Source organism: Myxocyprinus asiaticus, chromosome 37 (genome assembly GCF_019703515.2).
Source record: "Myxocyprinus asiaticus isolate MX2 ecotype Aquarium Trade chromosome 37, UBuf_Myxa_2, whole genome shotgun sequence".
Lineage (NCBI taxonomy): Eukaryota > Metazoa > Chordata > Actinopteri > Cypriniformes > Catostomidae > Myxocyprinus > Myxocyprinus asiaticus.
The window spans coordinates 40,015,001-40,041,152 of NC_059380.1; the positions used below are offsets into that span (position 1 = coordinate 40,015,001).

Genomic DNA, 26,152 nt, shown 5'->3' on the forward strand with positions numbered 1-26,152 from the left:
AGGTTAAATACTGTCGCTCTGGTACACTAATGCAAAGGAGAATTTAGTCAATGTGCTCATAATTGGTCAATTCAGATGTTTAAATGTTAATTTTTGAGACTTATTTCTTCCTTGTTGTGAGTGAGAACAAGGCTGTTATCTTGGTTCCAGAGTTCTAAAATACTGAGTTTTATTTATGTTTAGGGATGCTAATGAGACTAATCTGTGATCTGTGTACCAGAGCGTTCCCACGCTGAACAATAGACATGTGCCTATTCAAATGCTAATGAACCTTTGATCCTATCATGAAAATTCCCCTGAGAGGCTGTTGAATTGTTGTCATCCAGTTACCAGATAAACACTACTGACTAAAGGTTCATGCACATTACTTATACACATGTATGATGATTTAAATGCAGTGGCTGTTTTTCAGGTGACAGTAATTGGAGGTTGAACAGATGTTTAATGCCATTTAATTTAATTATTTTGAGGAGTATTCTCTGGAAACTGAGCCGTTTGTGTATATCCATGACTACTGATATAATGAACAGGATACTGAACATGATATAATGTGATATATGCATATCTTCTTTCAAGACAGTAGTGCATGGAACAGCTGTCATCTCTCAAAAGAACAATAGACTGATTAATGTCTAGAGAGATTTGAACAAAAAACAAAATTTGACTCGACAAAATTTGAATTTGCAAAAAAGACACTGCTTTACTGTACGATGTCCACACTTCATTAAGTAACAAAACCATTTTCAACTGGTCTAATACAATGAAATGTTTCTTTAGTAACAAATTAGCACATTACAATAATTTCTTAAGGATTACATGACACATTATCTTCTTAGTACATAGTCACAATGTCAAAACAATGAAAAAAATCAGTGCAAATGTATGAACAAACATTGATATCATCTGTGTAAAGCTTTGATATTACGATATTCAATATTTAGTATTATATGAATATTATTATGTGAATCTGTTATAATTCTTCTTCTTCTTCTTCTTCTTCTTCTTCTTATTTTTATTATTATTATTATTATTATTACTATTATTTTGTGTGCATATTCATTAACTATAAAAACTGACAAAGAGCAGAGACATTATGTAATGTGAACTGATTTTATTTTCATGAATATCTGTTTTGTCATTATGTCATAAAGTGATAATATATCACAACAATTGCTTAGAAAATTCCCAAGATACATTGTACTCTTAATAGAGCAGAGTTTCAGCATCATTCAACAGTCTTTTCAAAAGACACATTTACATTTGCACAGAACTGTAGCAGAGGTTATGATTAAACAACCACCTCTCAATGTGAGAATAATGGCCTAATTCAAATAATGAAAAAGAAATGTATTTATTTTCCCTATAAAAAGGGTAAAAGGTAAAAACGATAGCATTGCTTTCATTAAACCAAATTCAGATTAAAAACTGTTAATTTAAAATGAATTATTTAATCATCAATATCATGTGATTTCACGTCATGGTGTGATTTGATCGTGATAGTAAGTCTTCATTGAAGACAGGAACAAGTATTTAACAATACATAAAAAAAAAAACCTCAACTATATGAGATTCTAGCAGATTCAGTCCTGAGACAGGACAATAATACAGTTAAAAAAAAACTGCTGAAGATGTATCTAATGTAAAAGTCAATGTTGTCTAATATAGACGTCAGTATATTTTCCCATCTGGACTTCTTTACATGGAGTCTTCATAGAAGATTGAATCATCAGAGTACTTTACAGTACAGATACCTTTTCCATACTGGAAACAGAATTGTTTTGTCCATGATCAGTTCATGTAGAGTTCTACCAAGGCCTCCAGATGGTGCTCTTGCTGACATTCATCTCTTTACTGAAGGTGTTCTGGTTTGAGGAGTTCAGCTGAGGCAGGACACTTTCCCTCCTGTTCTGCTCACATGATATCTGCAGGTTCTGGAAGTGTCTTCTCTGTGTCTTCAGATCATCTTTGGACAGGAAGTGCACAATCTCACAGACACACCTGGAGAAGCCTTGATTGACAGCATGTGAACTGGAGTCCAGAACAGACTGCTGGTGTCTCAGGAAACTGACGGTCATCTCCAGGATATCTGCTTTCTCCAGCTTGGTATCAGGCTGCTGCTTGAGGAACTCTGGAGCCAGAAGACACTTGAGCTGCTCAATGCTGCTGTTGATACGTTCTCTGCGCATCTTCTCCACTGTTGGCTTTCTCACCTGAAAACCGAAACAAAACACATTGAGTGAACTTGCCTTCAGAAAGATGAGACATGAAAGCTGCTGCAGTAATGTTGCTGTAATGTGAATGTACCTTGTTGTTGAGAGGGAGATGCTCCTTTGAGATGATTGTAGGTGTCATGTCTGTATCTCTGTGCTGTACATCTCTCTGTGCAGAGTGAGTCTGATTTGCACTGGCTGCAGATCCTCTATTTATACTCCCAAATCTCCATATGAATGTGTGAGGCTTGAGCTTGTTGGAGTTTCTCACAGTTTGTAGCCAATGGAAGAGCTCCATCAGACAATGAGGAATGTGGGGCCGCCACATGCTCAATGATCCTCTATCAGGGGCACAAAGCCAGTGTCTCAGGGGAGCAGGTGATGGAGAGGGAATCACTGTGTGAATCTGGGAAAGTGCTGACCCTGTAGAGAGAACAGATCTACGGCCTGATGTTCACATTAATGTCACTCAACCAGCAAACGCTAGTCAACACTGTACACACGTGTGGAACGGCCGTTCATTTGAGTCTTTCTACATACAGTAGATAGATAGATAGATAGATAGATAGATAGATAGATGTGTACTGTAATTCAGAGGTCTTTGTCTCTATTATCTCACACTCCAGATGTGTGTTGTGTGTGTTTATTTCTGCTGGTCAGTGTGAGTCGAGATCTCAGATGAGTCTCTGTGTTCACATCAATGGAGCACAAAAGACCTGAATGGAGCATTAGTGACGGATGAAGACTCTGTCCTCTACCTGACGTCACCAACCATCTGGAGGGAAACATCTGACTTGGAGGAACATGTCCTGACTTGATGCAAAAGTTGTGAAGTTATTAAACACTTTTTTGGTGCTGCTTGTTATTGACCTCGACTATTAAATATGCAAAACACAACACTTAATAATACAGTGCATATGGTTTCATTACAATTTGTGTCTGATAAAACATGTTTGGGAATTTATTCTCTTAAGTACCTGATGTAGAAGATTTGTTTCTGTTTAATGTAGATTTAAAAGTACATGATGCATGGGGACAAATCAATTCAAATAAACTGTAATAGTGTAATAGTTCATTTGAGGAGGCATCCATATCAATGTTTACCTGTCAACATCAGGTATATCTTCATTTCCATAAGTGTGTCATCTCTCGTGTGTGTTTGTCAAATATTGAGGTTGTGTTGGAGGTTTAGGATGCTAATGACACTAGAACTGTGACTCTGTTCTCTAGAGTTTTCCCACACTCTGACCAGTCACACATATACACAACAATACAAGTGTGTCTAGTTCACATGATAATGAAGCTTAATTCGAGACTGATAATGAACGTTTGCCTCTATGTGTGGAAATTAAGAATAAAAATAATAAAACAAAATACAAGTTTTCTGAATAATATGAGTCAGTTCATTTATTTTTTTAATTTATATTTTTAGTGAATAAAATTGAAATAGTATAAAGCTGTAATCCAGTCCATTCATGTTGACCTCTGACCCCTGGTCTCTTAGTTGAGTTCTACTGAGGGTCTGTGAGTGAGTTCTTCTCTGGTTCTCACACTCTGTTCATTCATTGATTTCAGTTACACAACAATAGATGTGTGTCTAACTGAAACACACAGCAGACACATGTCTCCAAATTTACACGGTCTTAAACTGATGAAACGTTTTATTCCCTAACACAATCAATGTGAAAAAATTAGGAACCTGATGCACCTGCAATGAGATTGTTCTGAAGTAACTGTTTGTTGTCTGCTTTTTTAAAATGAGAAATTCATATTTACCAAGAATTTAAATGCAATTTCACATCATGCTGTTTTCAGTGCCATTTCATAAAATAATATGGTAATATTTATTTGAGCAATCATAGAAAAAATATTTTTTAAAACCTAGTATTAAAGTGATTTTGAGCATAGTTTAATTGTAAATGTATTATAGGTGTTGGATTATGTAATTTTGGCATAATTTCCCCAAGGGAGCTAATCTAATAATTCTAGTTTCTAATCTGACCTTTCTCAAAGTTTAGAATATATTTTAATTTATTTTAATAATCTCCACAAAAAGCTAAAAATTGTGTCTGAGGGATAAGAAGGGGTTAACCCGAAATTAAACTTAAATCTGGAATTAAAAAATGACTTTTCTCTACTTCAGTTTTTCAATCCCATTGTACAGATAATCCACACTGATAATTACACAATTAAAGATTATAATTCAATGATGAGTTGTGCGGTTTTAGGAAGCTAAATTCTTTCATTTGCTTTAGTGTCAGTTTAGGGGTGATACCAAGAGTTACTCAAATCAATTTGTCTTGTGATCATTTGAATACAAAGTACCTTATTATTGCATTTAATCATTTATAATTTGTATCATTTTTAATATTTTCCTTCATTGTTATTCCACTTGAGTGTTGAAGAAAACCTGAATTGAATTCCAAGACAGAACAGAGTGCCACAACAGAGAGTAGATTTGACTTTTTTATTTTTTTCTGTTTTGTAATGACTCAATGTCAATTCATTAAGAATGCAAATAAATTGCTGATAAAATATCAGAACATTTGCATGAAGAAGCATATAAGAGTACACATCAAATATAATAAACTTTACAAAAGTTATGTAACATTTACCACAACATTATTCCCTGGTAAATAATGATCAACATTTGCATCTCAACATGAGAATATTTAAGGGGTAATTTTAAGCACATCAGCAGTTTCAACAGAAACTGTTAGTGTTTAAATGTTAAGATACTTAACTGTTAATATATTCCTCTAAAGGATGAAATATCATGAAAACATGAACAATCAGAGGTCAACAGAAGAGAGTTAACCACATTGTATAGCAGAAAATGGAAGAATCAATAACATGATGTTATGAGATGATCATATGTCCTATGAGGACATCAAAGCATTTATCACATTGATAAAATATTCAGAACCAATTCCCAATGTGGGATATTTGTGTTTTACATAAAGTGAGTGTTTTAAATTGAACATCAAGCGTGAGATTTACAATCTCATAATGAAAAGTTGATTGCCTTCATGGAAGGTGTATAAAAATGTATCCACAAATACACAATACATTTCCAGTGATGGAAACGAAACTGGGTCGGCATTGCCCAAAATATTGCCAATGCAAAAAATACATTTCCAGTAATACTGTCAGTGACATCTAACACGATGTGTATGATCAAATCTGATACAATTTAATAGTCTCTGGATATCAGAGAGACATTTTGTGAACCAAAATATAGTCCACATCCTCAGTGTCTAAAATAGATGTGGCTTGTTGCTTTTTGAAGTCTAGCAGCTCTAAAAGAGAGCATGGTCAAATGTTTCTAAAAACACTGAGTCAGTTTCTCTTCAAGAGAAAAATACAGTACAATTGTATAACTAAATGCACAAAATGCATCTTCAGCTTGGTGGTTTACACAAGGTAACGCACATTGCAAGTGATGCACCGCTGTGCTTTAAGAGTCATGTCGACATTTATTCTTGCCATTGCAATATCTGCAATAACATCAAACCCTTTAGTGAACAAATTCCAGAGAGAGCAAACAAAATGCTGTTTTCCTCTGAGGCAGATGTGCTTAAACATAAGATCACATCAAGTGCTTGACTTGTTAACCCTGCCATTGTCAGGTCAGTCTGTGATGGACGTTTCTTTAGAACAACGGGGTCACGTCCTGTTCTGGAGATGGTGAAAGACGCAGAATTCCACGGGAACACTTTGAGTAGCCGTTGTGAAAAAGTAAGACTCTTTTCAAGCTGAAGAAATAAACTGTCTTCTCCACAATGTCAGATGAAGGGATACCATGATGGAGATGGTCTTCAAAAGTGGACTTGAGTTTTTCTACTTTGCTGAAACATTTCCTCTCCAAGCTGTACAGTTTGCATCTGCAAAGAGATCATCATGAGTGTTACTGTGAGTACATACAAATAAGATCAAATGAATATCAGTTAACATTATGATGCTTTAAGTATTGAATATTTCTGAGCTTTTCTTACCTGGCATAGTGAAAGTTGTCTTGAGGGGCGATGTCCATGTAGGCAGGCATGACTGATGCTGAAATTGAGTTTTTGGAGTTTATCTGAAGCTACAGCTGATGTACCTCTTGGTAGTTAGGTTCTCTAAGATTGCTCTGGTTCTTCTTCAGTGGTTAAAATCAAACTCCACACAAGACCTTCAGTCTAGCCTACTTTAATATCAGAGTGTATCTGTAGCCAGCCAATCAGAGAGCAGAGAAAAATGGAACAATAGGCTCTTCATAATTGTCATTGGTCCATAGGCTTTTAATTGAAGACTTCACTAGACAGGTGGGATTTTTTTTCCAGTGCCATCTGGTTGAAAGGTCAGCCTTGGGAAATCTGGAAGAAAGGCTGAGGGCATGAGGACTCAGGATTCTGCTGTTCTCACAGTAGGATTAGCAATGAAGATTTGCAGAAAATATGTATTGCCATTTAATTCAATGACAGATACAATGCACTCGAGTTTAAATTTGAATTTATTTATAAAACTTTTTTTTTTAAAGGCATTTGTGTTACAGAAAATTATGATTATTTATAATAATAACCATCATCGTCATCTATTTTTAAAAAGCACCCTTAAAAGTAGCTTATTAACGTGCTTTAGTAATTAATAGAAAACACAAAAAACAAAAACTTTTCAAATTACCAAAATAATAACAAATAAAATAACTAACAAATATATTGTATCACTCAAACACAAAGTATTTATTAAAAACACAAGTATAAATAAATTAATAAAGTTTAATAGCATCATTAAGAACTATTTTAGACTTTCCTCTAGACTACCCAAAATAATGAATACAACTTTTTAAATAACACCTTTAAAAGTAGCTTCTCAAAGTGCTTTACAGAGAAATATAAAATACTAAAGTATAACAACAATACAAAAAACTTTAAAACAAATATAATAATGAAACATAATAATTTTAATATAAATAAAGTTAAATATCATTAAGTACTATTTTAGAATTTCCTCCAGACTACACAAAGCAATATTAATAAACTTTTTTTCAAGGCACTTTAGAGAGTAAAAGGAAAAAAAGAAAAAACACATTCATTAGTACAAAAGTATAAATTAATAAATTAAACTGATGTTTAAGTTTACAGTTATGTGTAAAATATTAGATTTTTTCAATAATTCATACATATGAAGCATAAGCATGCTTTTAAGAGTAATATAAGATACAAAGATATAAAAAAAGAATACAAAACAACGTAAAAATTAATATAATGCATTACTGAAACACAACACATTTATTAAAAACACAAGTATAAATAAATTCATGAAGTTTAATAGCATCCTTAAGACTCCCCCAGACTACCCAAAATAATAATTTGAATAAAAAGAAATCACTGAACACATTCATTTAAAGCAAAAGTATAATAAGTATTAAATAAAAAATAAATTTTAATACCAAATAAAATCATAATATTAATTTGTTTATAATGAATAAATAAATAACGTTTAATATCAAACTTATGTACTATTTTAGATTTCCCTCCAGAAATCCAGTTAGTTTAGTCCTGTGAGAACTGACACACTTCTATTGTGTGAGTGATTTAATGTGATGAATACAGAAGTGTGGGAAGCTGTGTGTCTCTGTGGCTCCCACAAGCATCAGAGACCGTTGGGGCATGTGATCGGGGTATACATTATGTTGTGAGCCAGCTGTGTATGTGTGTGTGTCCTGGAGTGTGTGAAACACAAACCTGAGAACAGGTACAACCAGAACTCCTCGAACACCTGCTTCTCCAGAATATCCAGTAACATTTATCTTGAAATGTTGAATATCCTGAATTTCTTCCCTTACCTGACTGTTCACAATAATAATGTGAATTAATCAATTATATGTACCAGTATATAGGTAGATAATGTCATTCTAATGTAAATATAATATACAAATATAATAATATTTAATATATTTTTAACATAAATGTAATAATAATATAAGGTAAGCTTGTACAAAATAATTACTACTTCTTGGTGGTGCAAACAGCTTTCAGTTGCATTACACATCTTTCCAGTTGACAAGACTTGTGAGAGGGCATGCAATGTTATTTAAAAATAAAAAAGCAATCTCAGTGTGACACGTGTGTCTTTTTCATAAAGTGACACTGATGTGAACATCAGGCCGCAGATCTGTTCTCTCTACAGGGTCAGCACTTTCCCAGATTCACACAGTGATTCCCTCTCCATCACCTGCTCCCCTGAGACACTGGCTTTGTGCCCCTGATAGAGGATCATTGAGCATGTGGCGGCCCCACATTCCTCATTGTCTGATGGAGCTCTTCCATTGGCTACAAACTGTGAGAAACTCCAACAAGCTCAAGCCTCACACATTCATATGGAGATTTGGGAGTATAAATAGAGGAGCTGCAGCCAGTGCAAATCAGATTCACTCTGCACAGAGAGATGTACAGCACAGAGATACAGGCATGACACCTACAATCATCTCAAAGGAGCATTTCCCTCTCAACAACAAGGTACATTCACATTACAGCAACATTACTGCAGCAGCTTCCATGTCTCATCTTTCTGAAGGCAAGTTAACTCAATGTGTTTTGCTTCGGTTTTCAGGTGAGAAAGCCAACAGTGGAGAAGATGCGCAGAGAACGTATCAACAGCAGCATTGAGCAGCTCAAGTGTCTTCTGGCTCCAGAGTTCCTCAAGCAGCAGCCTGATACCAAGCTGGAGAAAGCAGATATCCTGGAGATGACCGTCAGTTTCCTGAGACACCAGCAGTCTGTTCTGGACTCCAGTTCACATGCTGTCAATCAAGGCTTCTCCAGGTGTGTCTGTGAGATTGTGCACTTCCTGTCCAAAGATGATCTGAAGACACAGAGAAGACACTTCCAGAACCTGCAGATATCACGTGAGCAGAACAGGAGGGAAAGTGTCCTGCCTCAGCTGAGCTCCTCAAACCAGAACACCTTCAGTAAAGAGATGAATGTCAGCAAGAGCGCCGTCTGGAGGCCTTGGTAGAACCTGAGGCAAGCCAATTAAATGAACACTGAAGGTCTACACTAGACTGAATGAACTACATGTCATAAAGTTTTCCTCTTTTAGGAAAAGTGTTAATCAAATTCCAATACTTGTATTGCAAAGAATCTGATAGAGTGAAGACCTTACTTCACTACAATATCATTTGAAATTTGAATATTCATATTGGATATGTAAAGTATGTGCAAGGCATTTATTCAACTGTTTGTAGTCTTCAGACTTGTGAAGATGTGTTTAATACATCTGTTTAAAAAAAAAAAAAACACATTATTTTGGTTAAAACCATTTTTCCATCTATGTTGATGGGTTTTCCATTACTTATTTCAAGTACTATTAATTTGTGCTTCATATTGAAGCTAGATTTTATCTTGAACCCTTAGGGTAAATTGTTATTCCTCATTTTTGAGCATATTCAGATCAGATCTTGCTTTAGTTCCATTTTGAAACGAGTTTGCCAATCGTTTGATGTCTATTCCTTTTATACAGGCGTGTATTTTGATGGGAACTTTATTACGTTTTCAACTGACTCACTTATATTGTATCAATATACAGGTTGAGACTGCATGTGTAATGTGCAAAAAAAATCATTTTTCTCATTAGAGATCAAATAAATCAAATTGCTCTTTGATCACTTTGTTTTGCATCAATTCAATGATACTGACACTAATTTTAATAGGAACATAAGGATGAGGGATTACTTTTTAAACATAGGGAATGTTTAATAAGTGATATAAGTTGCCACATAATTACAAAGCAAGTTTATTGTATGGATTACATCTGAACGAAGCCACACCTTTACAAAAGGCATTGATTAAATTTGATACTCAAATCACAGGATTATCTCATGACGTCATGCTTGCCATACACTGTAGTAGACGACTTCTCTAACTTGATCAAATCCAATAGAACGTGCAAATGTTGCACGAAAGGGGGAATTACAAAGCAACAACAAAGGTTTTGTCAAAGCAGACGGATATGGTCTCGAAATTCAAAAAATCTCTTAATTAATTAAACAGCACTCTTGGTCTTGAAGATGGCGTTGGTGATCTGCGCACTAGCCCAAGTTGCGTTGAGGCCATTAAATGAATCTGATTGGTCCTCTGCTGCACGTAAAATCGTTTGATCGCTTCTCTGTCCTGCGGCTGCAGATGCGCGTGCAGTGACACGTGACGCAACGTCTCCTGCAAACACTACGAGAATCCGCACGCATATCTGGCAGTGGCGCGCGTTTTCCCGCGCTTTGCTACAAAAAATGAACTGCCATCTCCAGAATATCAGCTGTCTGCAGTCTAGCGCCCTGCTGCCCCGAGATCTGCATCATTTCGTGAAATAAATCTCCCAGCTCTTTGATACTGGTATTAATTCTGTCTCTCTGGATTTTTTTCACAAGGATCTTTCGAAACTATTTGGAAAGAAGACAAAAACGTTACATTTTTTGTCAGTTACAGCAAGTACAGCAGTGGTTTATACTTTGTGATTGTCTGGATATAAAACGATGTCACAGGCTTAATTCTGTCTGGTTGGTGCCATGTCTTTAAGGTAAAAAAAGAAAGAAAGAAAAAAAGAATAACAAATGTGTACAAAGTCAGCTCCTGGTCATAGGCAGATGAGTTGTGGAGGAGTTCACTGTATTTGTACCCGAGTCAACAGTTATTTCGCGCGCTTCCGACGGTTTCCCACACGATCATCCAATCAGAGACGAGCAGAAGCCACGATATTTAAATTCGAAGGTGCGACGGTTATTTTATGGCACACAGGCTTCCTTCCTCTCACGCTGTGGGAAAACAGTGTCATGGGCCACTAAAAGTGTGCCTAATACACCAGCTCAGATGTCCAGTTTTGTTGACATGACCAACAAGTTGGTGTGAGGCAATAAAAAGTACCCAGACACGCTTCAGAGAGAGCGAGCCACTTTGATCCTTGGAAGTGGAAGCAAAGGTGTTCTTACTTAAATGAACATGGAGTTTCCCAGTCTAAACTCCCAGTTCAGTTACTAGTGTGGTGAGTGTTTCAAAAACAGACTGTACTCTTAAATTCACATTGTAAACTGTTGTGTTTTTGACAGATACATGAACTTATACACATGAACATAATATTTGATGTTTATTAAATGTTTAGTTTTCATTTTGTTAGTTTATCAGTGGTGAAAAAGTTTCTGAACGTTTTAAAATTAAATATACCGACTTTAATTAAACTTAATAAAACTCTTTTCTTTAATCAATAAGACAATCTGATTAAATGTCACTGCAAAAAGATTTACTGTATTTACTGTATTTACTGTATTTAACACGTTGGTCAAGAATTAGCATTTTTGTTAGCAACAAACTTTTGTTGTTACTAATAATAATAATAAAATAATATAAAGTTTTCTTCAACTTAACATTTCTTGTCAGTCATATACAATAGTTTAGTTTCAAAACTAAACTATTGTATTTAGTTTCAAAAAAACATTTCTATGGTAATTCCGCCATGTGTCATGTTTTACTTTTTTGGTAATGTGAAATTTTAGTTACTGATGCTGAAATTTTCCCCCTCATTTTCCTGAACTCCCAACAGTCATATGAATCATCCAATCTGATCTCTATTAAATTCACCACAATATTTCAAGATTGTGGAATATAAGGGGGGCCTAGGTAGCTCAGCGAGTATTGACGCGGACTATCACCCCTGGAGTCGCGAGTTCTAATCCACAGCATGACTCAAGCCAGGTCTCCTAAGCAACCAAATTGGCCCGGTTGCTAGGGAGGGTAGAGTCACATGGGATAACCTCCTTGTGGTCGCTATAATGTGTGGTACTCGCTCTCGGTGGGGCGCGTGGTGAGTTGTGCGTGGATGACGCAGAGAATAGCGTGGGCCTCCACACACACTACGTCTCCGCGGTAACGTGCTCAACAAGCCACGTGATAAAATGCACGGATTGACGGTCTCAGATGCGGAGGCATCTGAGATTCATCCTCCACCACTCGGATTGAGGCAAGTCACTATGCCATCATGGGGACTTAGAGCGCTTTGGGAATTGGGCATTCCAAATTGGGGAGAAAAAGGGGAGAACAAATAAATAAAAAAGTAAAATAAAAGATTGTGGAATATACAAAACTACATTAATATAGAAAATATATACAGTATATTTTAAACAGTGTTTAACTGTATATGAAATAAGGTAATGAAAGAAGTGTAACTTTGTGGCCAATTAAACATATCAAAGTCCACCATGATGACATAAAACACATGCATTTAATTCACGGCACTGGATTTTGATAAAAATAAAGTTTGGATTAAGTTATTTTCCTGAGCTACTGTAGTTACATGTTTGGAGCATGCAACACTAGATTTAATTATTGTAAAACTGATTGACCTATTGACAGCTAAGATAGATATAAGGGCTGAGGGACGGTTCAGCCAATGTTTTGAGGTGATTTGTTGAGCACGCCTCACCCACTGGCCTCCGAGTGTGGGAAAACTAATCCTGCCTGGGACTCATGGCTTTGTAATGCTAATGAGCTCCTATAAATAGAGGAGTGGGACCCTCATTCTCAACACAACTGACTGGCTCTCCTCAGAGAAACATCACTCCATCTGAAAGAATGCCTCCGACCTGCACTACTGACTACTCCAAACTTTCCAACAAGGAAAAGCATAAAGTAAGTATCCCTGACACTTATATTCAACAGTTTTGACAACATCTCTCTTATATTCTGCTATGTTCTTCAGTCAAATGAACCAAAGAACTAATCAAGACTTTCTTCTCCTAAACAGTTAAGAAAGCCTGTGGTGGAGAAGATGCGCAGAGATCGCATCAACAGCTGCATCGAGCAGCTCAAAACAATGCTGGAGAAGGAATTCCAGCAGCAAGACCCCAACACCAAGCTGGAGAAAGCCGACATTCTGAAGATGACTGTGATCTTCCTGAAACAGCAGCTGCAGTCCAAGACCTCAGCAGCTCCACAGAAAGACCACTTTGATGGCTACTCCCAGTGTTGGAAAGAGACCATGACCTTCCTGTCTGCCAACTCCAAGGTGGACACAGTACGTCAACATCTGAACCACAACCAGGAAGCCCAGCGATCGGCTCAAGATCTCACACACCTGTCTCCAGCCTCCCATCAACCCCTCACGATCACAGTGAAGCAGGAACCATGTGCTCTCAGACCTCTCTGGAGACCTTGGTAGAGACAACAAGCTGAAAGACTTTCCCATGTAAACTAGATGGTGGTTTTACCATCTCTTATGTTGAAGGAGATATTTCCTTTTTTATGTTAACTCCATTAATTTCTTTTGTAAGAGGTTCTTCTTATGGTACAGCTAAAATGTGTTTCACAATGTGAAATCCTGATCTTCTGCATATGATTGTGTGTGTGTGTGTGTGTGTGTGTGTGTGTGTGTGTGTATATATATATATATATGATCAGAAGAGGATGGACATTGATTTGTATAAGTAATCTTCACATTGAAGAGTTGAGTGATGTCTTTCTAACTCCTATGGAGCTGGAAGGATTTATATGCATTTTCTTTTTCACATATGCTTTCTCTATGCTTTTTAAAGGCAAAATGTTGTTGTTCCTTCTTATGAAGAATGTCAGTCTTTGTTAATATATATTATATGATGACAAATGTTAAAGTGTGTGACTATTTTGTCACAAAATAAACACCTTTTAATATATAATCAATCTTGTTCTCTAATTGGTGAATCAGTATGGATGTTGCATGTCTGACTAATGTCACTTTGAAATTCATACATAATGTTTTTAACAAACTATCACACTGTTAGTTAAAGTTGTCAAACAGGCCACATTTTAAGCTAATGGGAGGCCATTTACACTTACTTTTAACCTCAGTGGTCCAAAATATCTCAGCAATTCCTTCTATGTTCTTCAAGAGTGAACATCAATGTCAAGAAATATCCAAGTCATATTTTCACCCCAGAATCAATAGAAGAAGAAAACTAGAAAAGTTATTGTGTGCAAAGAAAATGAAGACGATTTTTTTCTCCATTATGACATTTATTTTCATGACAATTTAAGCACATTAACCCCCAATACTCAGTAGCATACTGCATTGTGAATAATCTCAATCTCATTATGTTAATGTGAAAAAAGAATTATAAGGTAAATTGTATACATATGCAGTAGCCTATGTGTTGTACTGAATTTATGCTGATTATAATAATTTAAAAAAATTAAAATAAACGTGTAAACATAGGGTGTGCTTAACATAAAAATAGTCACTGCAAAAATTCTTGATGGTCCTCATACAGTTTTCATTTTTTTAATGCAAAATCTAGTTTCTTATTTATTTTCTCGTGATTTTGGGGTGAAATCTAAGCAGATTTTCCTTGAGACTTGTAACCCTTATAGGAACATTTCCACCCACAAACTTAAAAACAGGTGTGGAATGCAGCAAATTAAATTATGTTGTCAATAGTACCATGTATTTTATTTCACTTAAACATACTTCAATGTGCACATGTGACTGGAGCATGACTGTATTGTGAGAAAGAGCACATGTGCTTAATGTCGCTGTTTCTACTTTCAAACCCTTGATAATGGGCACTGTGTGCTGTCAGCTCTGGTTTCATCTGACAGCAGGCTGGCCTGATGTGGGGGGCACTTTGCCCATCATGTGTGGGTTCGTCTTCTCCCAGGATTTCCCACACTCGTGATTCTGGCTCCTGTTTCAGATCAGACATTAAGGAAGTGTGCCCTGCTCACTCACCCATTAGGTATGGAGGTGTGAATCCTGACCCTTCTTTCTATTGCCCCCAATTCAATTCCATGCCCCCCCTGGGAAACACCTATCCACTTGTTGTTTGAATCAACTTGTTGCAAACTTGAATTGATCTATTGTGGCTAATAATGTGAAATTTCAAATTTCTTTAGAATTTGGAAACTTTACTGTTAAACTTTAAAGACCATTAAAATGCAAAACATAAAACAAATACTAATAGTTATCTCAAATAATAATAAAAAAAGAAACCATACTTTTTTTTTGTTGCTTCTTTTAAGTTACAGTCAATGTAAACCCTAAAGTTGTCATTAATAAAAGAAATCAAGTTTTCCTAATTAAACATTACTTGAAATGTTATGTTTAGGAATCATAATTTAAATATATACTTTCATTAAACTTTGGCTTCTTGTAAAATGATCAAGTATAAAATTGCAGTTGTGCATAAGAGGCAGCACTTGAATAAATAATGTATGCTTAGTCAAGAAAAGGAAACTTATAGGAAAGTAATAATTGTTATTAAGAATTAATATTTAAATGAATTAAATAATTAAATGAAAACAATGATGCTTTAATCACAGACATAAGTTTACTTGTTACTAGTTAACTGTACTTAAATACTGTAGCTTTACTTGAGTCAAATAAGTACGCTTAATTAAAAAAAGCATGCAAATTGTTTTCCTTAAAAAAAATCTGAGGAAGTATACAACTAATTAGATTTTACAGTGATAAATATACAACCCTGAAGGTTAGGTATGCATTTAATATTGTGATTTAATTTATAGCCGTTAAATACAGGGATAATAATGTATGTGTGTCATTCTATCATTCGCAACTTTGACAAAACTTTGTAAAGAAGTTTATTGAACAGTTTTAGGATCAATAAAGTGACACTAATTTTTTTCTGGATCTATTAAGTTATCCAAAAATATATTAAAAATGCAATTTACACAAAGCAATGACTTAAATATACCTCTACTATGATTAACATGTTTCAAAGTCATTTTGATATTTTTTTCTGAGGCTTAAAGTAAAAAATGTCATGTGGTGTAACCATCCAGAGACAATAAACATTTTTTGTTTAGTTTTTTTCTCCATTAACCATCATCTTGTGGAGTTTTGTGTTCCTTGCTCACAGGGGTTCTAAATACAATTATTATTTAATTACTTATTTTTAAACACAATTCACAATCATATTTAATCAAACTACACAATGATGACTCTTAAGACTTTATAGATATTACAGTTTCATTTTCTGTTAATGCATGATCTTCTGTAAAGCTGCTTTGAAACGATGTGTGTTGTGAAAAGCGCTATACAAATAAAAATGACTTGACATGACTTAAAAAAAAAAAAGGAAAGTCTCACTAAAAGTTGATTCTTGAAATTCTTGAAAAAAGAAACAGTGGCACTAGTAGTGTAGAATAAACTTTTATTATTATTTATTTTATCATTTATTATTATTATTATTATTATTATAAAAAAATTAGCAGTGAAACAATTTTGTTTTAAAATATTTGAAAAAGTTTTGCCCACCCAATCAATCAGGTGGTGTAACCAGTTTAAGTTGCCATTTTTATTTTATTTTATTTTATTAATATTTCTTTTTTTCTTTTTCTTTTTTGTCATGCTACAAAACACAAAAGAACACACACACAACAGAGAGGAGCCCTTTAGACCCTCATGACTGTGTGTGAAGTTAAAAAAATAAAATCTGATATTTTGACATTTTTATGAAAAGGCACATTTTGTTCGGGTCAAATGGAGTAACCCTAAGAAAACTAAAAATAAATAAAATAATGATATTTGTAAAAAATATTTTTTACCTTGGAGGAAAGGTAATGAAGGAAAGTATTTACTTGATGGTTACACCAAATGACATTTTCAAAGCCAATAAATCATTTGTTTTGTAGAAAATGCAATTTTTCAAACATTTATGCAACCAAACTTGACATATGTGATTTATCCTAGATTTTTAAATGATTTCTTATGTCATCACCTCAACCTTAGTTGTCAATGACCCTTTAATACATTTATAGAATCTGACATAAAGAGATATAACATACTATTTTACCCAGGAGACTTGCTTTTGTGTAGATAGTATTGTAGGTTGAGTTGGTAGTATTTAAAGTTACACAAATTGCCAACACACTTTTCACACCGCATCCACTGAAGGTGAGATGCATTTTACGAGACTATAGAGCAAATACAGTAGACATCAGGATGGCCATGTGCCTCTGTTTAATTTACATGAGTGGAAAGCCTTTGGTCTCAGAGAGGGTGTTAGGCAGTGTAATCAATAGACGGCACACCTCTAGTTTAACATACTCTCACACACAAACACATGTACAGACACAAATACTGGTTGTTATATCCCCTTTCAGGAATCCCCCACCTCCTCCCATCCTCTCCAGATCCAAGCCGCTGATGTTATCAAGTGTTACAGGCAGCCTCGTGATTGGCCCGTGAGTGTGGGAAAGCATCAGACGCTTGAGACCCATGCTGTTAGACGCAGACAAAGACATTGTAAATGGAACATCTCGGTGTGTCATTAGTCCAAACTCCATCATGATGTTTACAGGTGTGGAGCGGCCTTTCAATAAGCTGTTGTCGGTGATGATAAAGTGTTAGGAGAAAAGAAACCAAGGTTGGTCACCCTGGTAGAAAAATAAAAAATAAAATAAACATGTAATGTTTGAATGGCACAGCAGTCTTTCATAATTTTTAAACTCTCTTTTAAACTTACACTGAAGAGGTCAGTATCTCAAAATATGTCCTAATTAGATTAGCAACATAAAACAGACCTGTATTTTACTCAATAATTTAATGTTTAGTGTATGTACTTAAACAAACCACACCTTGATACATACTAAGTGTGTGCATACACACTGAGAAAAAATGAACAAGCTTTATTCAAGTAAAAAACAAAAACAAAATTTAACATCACTGAATCAACCTGACTACATTAGGTAACACACCACCAAAGCTAATTTTAAGGGTTAGATAAGGTAGAAATAGCTTTGTAAGGAAACAATTGCAGGTTAGCACTTTTTACAGTGCAGATTGACATCCATAAATGATACCATATTTATTTGTTAATATCTTAGACCACCACTAAAACATGTACAGTCGATTAAAAACCTTTCGTGAACTTACTGAATTGACAAAAAAATATTACCAAAGTGGTCATGAAACTCATATACTGTATATGAGAACCTTTATCCTACATACTGTATATTGTTCCAAAAACATCTGACTTGTGTATGCTTAGAGTATTTTGTATTTTTAAAGTTGCTCAGTGCTGAACTGAACTATTGATTGATTTTTTTTTTTTTTTTTTTGGTGAATGTATGCATTTATTAAGGAAAGTGTATATGATTTAAGAATGAATCAAAAGACATTTTTAGTAATTGATTGCTTTTATTAAATGCAATATTAGACACACAGTGTCCATGATATGTATCAGTGCACCGGAGTGCCATCACAGCAACAAACATTGTTTTTCATTAGCCTTTATAAAGGGCTAAATCAAATCGGACACCAATGAAAGTCCAACAGGACTATACAAAGCACTCAGATTCTGAGCAACATTACTGTTTACAAGTTAAACATTGATATCACATGGAGGAACGCCTCTAGACAAAATGAAGGCAAGCATCATACTAATCACAGCAATTAGATTTGCAAAGAAACTCTTATTAAAAATAAAACAAATGCAGCTTCAATATGAAGCAATTGCACATATGTTTGAAATTAACATAGAAACGGAAATGTGTATCTCCTACAACATAAGAGATGGTAAAACCACCATGTAGTTTACATGGGAAAGTCTTTCAGCTTGTTGTCTCTACCAAGGTCTCCAGAGAGGTCTGAGAGCACATGGTTCCTGCTTCACTGTGATCGTGAGGGGTTGATGGGAGGCCGGAGACAGGTGTGTGAGATCTTGAGCCGATCGCTGGGCTTCCTGGTAGCGGTTCAGATGTTGACATACTGTGTCCACCTTGGAGTTGGCAGACAGGAAGGTCATGGTCTCCTTCCAACACTGGGAGTAGCCGTCAAAGTGGTCTTTCTGTGGAGCTGCTGAGGTCTTGGACTGCAGCTGTTGTTTCAGGAAGACCACAGTCATCTCCAGAATGTCGGCTTTCTCCAGCTTGGTGTTTGGGTCTTGCTGCTGGAATTCCTTCTCCAGCATTGTTTTGAGCTGCTCGATGCAGTTGTTGATGCGATCTCTGCGCATCTTCTCCACCACAGGCTTTCTTAACTGTTTAGGAGAAGAAAGACTTGATTAGTTCTTTGGTTCATTTGACTGAAGAACATAGCAGAATATAAGAGAGATGTTGTCAAAACTGTTGAATATAAGTGTCAGGGATACTTACTTTATGCTTTTCCTTGTTGGAAAGTTTGGAGTAGTCAGTAGTGCAGGTCGGAGGCATTCTTTCAGATGGAGTGATGTTTCTCTGAGGAGAGCCAGTCAGTTGTGTTGAGAATGAGGGTCCCACTCATCTATTTATAGGAGCTCATTAGCATTACAAAGCCATGAGTCCCAGGCAGGATTAGTTTTCCCACACTCGGAGGCCAGTGGGTGAGGCGTCCTCAACAATAGAAGAGGCATCAATTCTTTCATGGTTAACTGGCCTCAAGGCTTCCACAGAGGGGATGGTCTTCTAGCTACCATTAGCACACAGCGAACACAAGCAGGTTGTTATACTTTTATTACCTGGGAACATCACCGCTCACTGATAAGGCTTCTGCAGATGGAGACTGTGAGCATCTGTTTATTCCCAAGAGATGAAAAGGACATATAGATAAGACATTACACACCTTATCAAGCAAAGACAGATTCTGTACAACAGCTGACTGAATGAAAAAAAAAATGGACGATTATATTTGATTAAAAAAATTACAGATTCAGATTCAAGAATTGGTACAGTTAAAAAGCTTTATATTGCCAAAGCATTAGTAACATTAAATGCATATATACATATTTACAAACACATAAACACAATTTTAAAATAAAATAAAACTGAAAAGTACAATATGATAAAATAAGAAGGTAAGAATAAATACAGAAGCGTTAGCATATTTAAGATCTCATGTTATATCCACCTATACACACACACACACACACATTAAATTAAATGCATTCACGGTGAATGTCAATTAAGCACAATTATCCCATGCTCTCAAGGATGGCACACTTCTATAGATAAGAGCCCCCCCCCCCTTTTGAGGTAATAAATTCACAGATAGTATGGGAAACCCAGACAGAATCTTGCTCACATGTTCTTGAGTCAATAGAGTGGAGTCCCTCCTCAAACAGTTTGTGAACCCACAGCTCAGATCAGAGGCACCACTGGGCTGCAGGGCGCGTGTGTGTTCTCACTGGCATCACCTGCTCCTCTGTTTCGGAATTGCTTGCCCCTCCCTTCCCCATCTCTCGTTAGAAGAACATGAGCCGCAACATCTGCAGCAGTGGTGCAGCTGGCAGTATGAGCTTGAACAAGTCATTTCTCACATGTGAAGCAAAAATTATTTGCACGTAATTGCTATTTTTCATAATCTTAGCCTTGCTTTTTTGGTAGATGATCTATTCTTTGTAATACATTTTTGTAAAATAAGAAAAGAAAAAAATAAAGAAAGAAATGACAAATTATTGCTTTATTTTCATAATAATTATTGCAATTATTGCCAACAAGCAAAAACAATTGTTCTCTGAAAAATGATTGCTGTGATTTTGTAATAATTGTTTTACTAAAAATAATAAAAAATAAAATATTAGAAATGACAAAATGATTGCTCTGTTCGTAATAATTATTGCAATTATTGTAAAACGAAATAAATAAAAATACTTAAATTGAGTCAAATAAATCCTTGCTCTTTGGAAAATTATTACTTTATTTTTGTAATAATGATTGTAATAAAAAATTTATTAAAAACTAAAATTATAAAATTGACAAAATGATTGCTCTGTTTTCATAAGATTTTTTTTTTCATAAAAAAAAGAAAAAGATAAGAAAGAAAATAAATCTAATTCATTTTGTTCCACATACCACATAGGTACTTGTTCATTTAGGCTTATGCATGTTAGAAATAAACTACATATTTCTTCTATTCTACTTTTAAATATACTGTCTATTCCATTTCATTTTGGACTTATTTTTATTTTGTATTATTTCACTTATTTTAACCCTAGATATTATCTTGTCTAATGTTTTCTCTATGCTCAAATCATCAACAGACATATTAATGGACACCATACGCCAGATGTCTTTTGGAGGGAAACTTGCTCTCTTTTCTTTGGCCTCTTTCTTCCATCTTAAAGACTCACATTTCTAAACAGTGAGTCACCCTGACAGATGACACTGATAGTTTAAGAATGAGTAGCCTACATTCCATTATGGACCCTCTCGTCATTTAGAGGCATAAAGGCTTTGGCGCCATAATAAGCCAGTTTCTCTCTCTCTCTCTCTCTCACACACACACACACACACACACACACACACACACAAACACAAACAGTCGTTGTGGCAGTGTGTCCAGCTGCAGGGCCCAACGCAGGTCTGTCCAGTGTGGAATGTGTGAGAGCTCTGGTGTGTGTCAGCTTCCCACACTTCAGCCCCATTCATGAGCCGCCCCACCCTGCTGCCACTGATCCAGTGTGCTTCATTATTCCCCTCTCTCAATAGACCATCTGGTCCTCTGCTTGTGCACACAAAGCTTCTCGCTCTCCCACACTCACCTCAAAGCTGCAGGTACACACTTCTGAGGAGCGATTGATCTGTGCACAATCCCACAACCACAAACAAACATGGAGGCGTGTGTACAAAACACGTTTTTGCATGCAGCAGTAAATTCATATGTGCAAACAGACATTTTTTAACTCTAAACCTCACACACTTACACAACAGGTTGCAGTCCATAGAATGAATAGAAAAAAAAAGATGTTTTCTATTGAGACCCTAAAACATCATACTTAAATGTCTTAATGAGTGTCATTGCATTAGTTGGATGGAATGGGACAGACAGACAGACAGACAGATAGATAGATAGATAGATAGATAGATAGATAGATAGATAGATAGATAGAGAGGCAGATAGATAGATAGATAGATAGATAGATAGACAGACATACAGACAGATAGATAGATGATAGATAGACAGACAGATAGATAGATGATAGAGAGGCAGATAGATAGACAGATAGATAGACAGATAGATAGATGATAGAGAGGCAGACAGATAGATGATAGAGACACAGATAGATAGACAGATAGATAGATGATAGATAGACAGACAGATAGATAGATAGATGATAGAGACGCAGATAGATAGATAGACAGACAGATAGATAGATGATAGATAGACAGATAGATAGACAGATAGATGATAGAGAGGCAGATAGATAGATAGATGATAGAGAGGCAGATAGATAGACAGATAGATAGATAGATAGATAGATGATAGAGAGGCAGATAGATAGATAGATAGACAGATAGATAGATAGATAGACAGATAGACAGACAGATAGATAGATGATAGATAGACAGACAGATAGATAGATAGATGATAGAGAGGCAGATAGATAGACAGACAGATAGATAGATAGACAGACAGACAGACAGATAGATAGATGATAGATAGACAGACAGATAAATAGATAGACAGACAGACAGACAGATAGATAGATAGATAGATAGATAGATGATAGAGAGGCAGATAGATAGGCAGATAGATAGACAGACAGACAGATAGATAGATGATAGAGAGGCAGATAGATAGATAGACAGACAGATAGATAGATAGATAGATAGATAGATGATAGAGAGGCAGATAAATAGATAGATAGACAGACATACAGACAGACAGATAGATAGATGATAGATAGACAGACAGATAGATGATAGATAGACAGACAGATAGATAGATAGATGGTAGAGAGGCAGATAGATAGACAGACAGATAGATAGATAGATAGACAGACAGACAGATAGATAGATAGATAGATAGATGATAGAGAGGCAGATAGATAGATAGATAGATAGACAGATAGATAGATGATAGAGAGGCAGATAGATAGACAGACAGATAGATAGATAGATAGACAGACAGACAGACAGATAGATAGATGATAGAGAGGCAGACAGATAGATAGACAGATAGATAGATAGATAGATAGATGATAGAGAGGCAGATAGATAGATAGATAGATAGACAGACAGACAGATAGATAGATAGATAGATGATAGATAGACAGACAGATAGATGATAGATAGACAGACAGATAGATAGATAGATAGATGGTAGAGAGGCAGATAGACAGACAGATAGATAGATAGATAGATAGATAGACAGACAGACAGATAGATGATAGATAGACAGACAGATAGATAGATAGATGATAGAGAGGCAGATAGATAGATAGACAGATAGATAGAGAGGCAGATAGATAGACAGATGGATAGATAGATAGATAGATAGATAGATGATAGAGAGGCAGATAGATAGATAGACAGATAGATAGATGATAGACAGACAGATAGATAGACAGATAGATAGATAGATAGATAGATGATAGATAGACAGACAGATAGATAGATAGATAGATAGATAGATAGAGAGGCAGATAGATAGATAGATAGACAGACAGACAGATAGATAGATAGACAGATAGATAGATAGATAGATAGATAGATAGATAGATAGATAGATAGATGATAGATAGACAGACAGATAGATAGATAGATAGATAGATGATAGAGAGGCAGATAGATAGACAGATAGATAGATAGATAGATAGATAGATAGATGATAGAGAGGCAGATAGATAGATAGACAGATAGATAGATAGATAGATAGACAGATAGATAGATAGATATTTAGATAGATAGATAGATGATAGACAGATAGATAGATAGACAGACAGATAGATAGATAGATAGACAGACAGACAGACAGACAGATAGATAGATAGACAGACAGACAGACAGATAGATAGACGGACGGACAGACAGGGTCTCTTCACAGATACATACATACATACATACAGATATTTATTGTCAGACATAGTCAACACTGTACTTGCTCAGTGCTTCTTCAAGTTATATAATTAGTAGATACATTTGAACAGCTTCCTGCTGTTTATAGTAATGTTCACAACTTTTTTTTTTTTTTTTGTAGCACACAAAAAAAGAAAGACTGCTTTCCTGTTTTCCCCTTCTTTTTTGTTTTAATGACCACAAACACCCTGGCAAGACTTCAGGGGTTTCAATGGGGCAGAAGGTATCTGACAACGTCACAGTTTCCCTCTCTAACGGCCTCTTTTCAAGAGCCGGTGCTGTGAATGCCAGAGCAAGTGATGCTGGAATGCCATTGAGCACTGCTCACATTAAGACTCAAATTCCTCTCTGACGAAGGGAGGTCAGAGGCTTCCCAGGTCCCATTTTTATGAAGAGAGAGGGTCTCTTCACACTGAGCATATAGCGCTGAGCATCTGCTTCTCTCGCTGTATGTGTGTGAGAAAGAAAAAGAAGAGTGCCGGACAAGGGGGCGCCCACTTTCAAAGCCCCTTTTGCAGAGTGGGATGGAACGCATTGTGGCTTTACCAGTCGGTTTTGGCGGGAGTTGAGAATTGGTGTGGGAACGGAATTTGGGGTTAACCAAACCACAGCACCTCCTGATAGCCACGGAATACTCAATATGCTCTGGAAATAAGAGATGCACTTGTTCATAGATCAGTTGCTAGAATAAAGGGAATCATATTTTGGTGTTTATAAAAATCAACTTAAGTGCCATTTTTCAACTTTACTTAATAAAAAAATGGTCAGGTGGAAATTTGGGAAAAACGTAAAGAGAAAAACCTGCCTTTTGATTTATAACATGCTTGTTTATTGATTAATGAATGTGCAACACTGAAATCAGTGCACAGTATGTCAACATATTATGTCTTTTTAGAAAAGTACAGCTAATTGGTTTAAAATAATCATAAAGTTACCCAATACAATGTATATAGCTGCATGAGTGAGTAAAGTGAACTGAGCATGAACCTTACATGTGAAAAGCTCTACAAAATGCCTGTCAGCACCGGGCTTTGCTGACCACAGTTTCCCGCACACATGGAGCCAGCTGCGCCTTTGAGCTCTTCAAAGTCTAATCCTGGAGCCCTTGTTGTCCCAACTTTCCCACAGCAGCTTTTCAATGGGGCCCAATAGAAGTGTGCCGCACTCCCCACCGCATTAGTAATGGTCTCTCAATGAAGCTACCAGTTCCCCTGGGGATATATTGAGGAATGATTAACAGAATAATTAATCCTAAAGGGACACACTTTAATGCCCTGACATACTTCTTCAGCGAAAATTGAAAGTGACCACATATAATATGGCAGAAAACCTATGTAAATAAATAAATAAAACTGCATATCCAGCATTAATACTCACAATGTAAAATGACATTGTAACATAAAATAAATAATATACAAAAAAGAAAAAACACATGCAAATCATTTTACATTTTACTTACAATAAATTAATACTGATTATAAATATGTGTTAATTAAAGGCTAAGTGTTTGGTCATTGTAAAATAATGATTTTGGTAAATGTTCAGAGTTTGAGTGGGAAATGTGTAAAAGTATCTTGCAGTCTTCACTCATCACATGATAATATGTGACAGAAAGCATGTGGTTGATAACTATGATATAATAGACATAGCCAGCATTTACAAAAAATAAATAAAAAATAAATAAATCAATTAAAAAATACAACACAAACACAAATACATAAATAAATTGATTGTGTGAGTAAATTAATGTGTTAAATAATTACTAAGCAGTTGGTTATTGTTAGCTTGTAAAACAATGGGGTACATTTTCTTTCAATCTCACCACATGATAACATGTGGCGGAAAATATGCAACAGAAAGCATGTGGTAATTATGAACATGGGCTATTCTAAATATGAATAGTCAGCATTAATAACTCACAATATGTAAAATGACATTACAACATATAATACATAATCTAAAAAAATCTAAAACAAATAAAAACACAAGTGAATATTGACTATGATTATGAATATTATTTAATGGCTAAACGTTTGGTCATTCTTAAAATAGTCAAATTCGGATGAATGTTGAACATCTTTTCTGAAAGAGATTTGAAACGCTTTAAAAGTTCTTATAATCTCTATTCACCCGCTGCTTGATGCCATT

The 26,152-nt window shown here is 35.5% G+C and overlaps 4 protein-coding genes across 4 annotated transcripts; 2 read left to right on the forward strand and 2 right to left on the reverse strand.

Annotated features, from left to right (window-relative positions):
- Window positions 1–1,105: 1,105 nt before the first annotated feature.
- Window positions 1,106–2,405, reverse strand: LOC127428266 (transcription factor HES-5-like). Its single transcript, XM_051676498.1, has 2 exons — window positions 2,305–2,405; window positions 1,106–2,210 (listed from the first exon to the last, which is right to left on the reverse strand). Exons 1-2 carry the CDS (start codon window positions 2,350–2,352, stop codon window positions 1,806–1,808), a joined length of 453 nt encoding a protein of 150 aa, XP_051532458.1. The 5' UTR covers window positions 2,353–2,405; the 3' UTR covers window positions 1,106–1,805.
- Window positions 2,406–8,347: 5,942 nt separating this feature from the next.
- On the forward strand, window positions 8,348–9,209 carry LOC127428263 (transcription factor HES-5-like). Its single transcript, XM_051676495.1, has 2 exons — window positions 8,348–8,710; window positions 8,805–9,209. Exons 1-2 carry the CDS (start codon window positions 8,477–8,479, stop codon window positions 9,207–9,209), a joined length of 639 nt encoding a protein of 212 aa, XP_051532455.1. The 5' UTR covers window positions 8,348–8,476.
- A 3,579-nt stretch (window positions 9,210–12,788) lies between these two features.
- Window positions 12,789–13,782, forward strand: LOC127428048 (transcription factor HES-5-like). Its single transcript, XM_051676073.1, has 2 exons — window positions 12,789–12,868; window positions 12,984–13,782. Exons 1-2 carry the CDS (start codon window positions 12,812–12,814, stop codon window positions 13,395–13,397), a joined length of 471 nt encoding a protein of 156 aa, XP_051532033.1. The 5' UTR covers window positions 12,789–12,811; the 3' UTR covers window positions 13,398–13,782.
- Window positions 13,783–18,371: 4,589 nt separating this feature from the next.
- LOC127428047 (transcription factor HES-5-like) lies at window positions 18,372–19,404 on the reverse strand. Its single transcript, XM_051676072.1, has 2 exons — window positions 19,325–19,404; window positions 18,372–19,209 (listed from the first exon to the last, which is right to left on the reverse strand). The coding sequence occupies exons 1-2, from the start codon at window positions 19,379–19,381 to the stop codon at window positions 18,796–18,798; spliced, it is 471 nt and encodes a 156-aa protein (XP_051532032.1). The 5' UTR covers window positions 19,382–19,404; the 3' UTR covers window positions 18,372–18,795.
- Between the last annotated feature and the right edge of the window lie 6,748 nt (window positions 19,405–26,152).

Excerpts from the sequence above, each read along its gene's own strand:
- LOC127428266 (XM_051676498.1), bottom strand. The coding sequence starts at position 2,352 with ATGACACCTACAATCATCTCAAAGGAGCATCTCCCTCTCAACAACAAG. Across the intron at positions 2,211-2,304 it reads ATCTCCCTCTCAACAACAAG|GTGAGAAAGCCAACAGTGGA; the intron begins GTACATTCACAT and ends TTCGGTTTTCAG.
- LOC127428048 (XM_051676073.1), top strand. The coding sequence starts at position 12,812 with ATGCCTCCGACCTGCACTACTGACTACTCCAAACTTTCCAACAAGGAA. Across the intron at positions 12,869-12,983 it reads CCAACAAGGAAAAGCATAAA|TTAAGAAAGCCTGTGGTGGA; the intron begins GTAAGTATCCCT and ends TCTCCTAAACAG.
- LOC127428263 (XM_051676495.1), top strand. The coding sequence starts at position 8,477 with ATGTGGCGGCCCCACATTCCTCATTGTCTGATGGAGCTCTTCCATTGG. Across the intron at positions 8,711-8,804 it reads ATTTCCCTCTCAACAACAAG|GTGAGAAAGCCAACAGTGGA; the intron begins GTACATTCACAT and ends TTCGGTTTTCAG.
- LOC127428047 (XM_051676072.1), bottom strand. The coding sequence starts at position 19,381 with ATGCCTCCGACCTGCACTACTGACTACTCCAAACTTTCCAACAAGGAA. Across the intron at positions 19,210-19,324 it reads CCAACAAGGAAAAGCATAAA|TTAAGAAAGCCTGTGGTGGA; the intron begins GTAAGTATCCCT and ends TCTCCTAAACAG.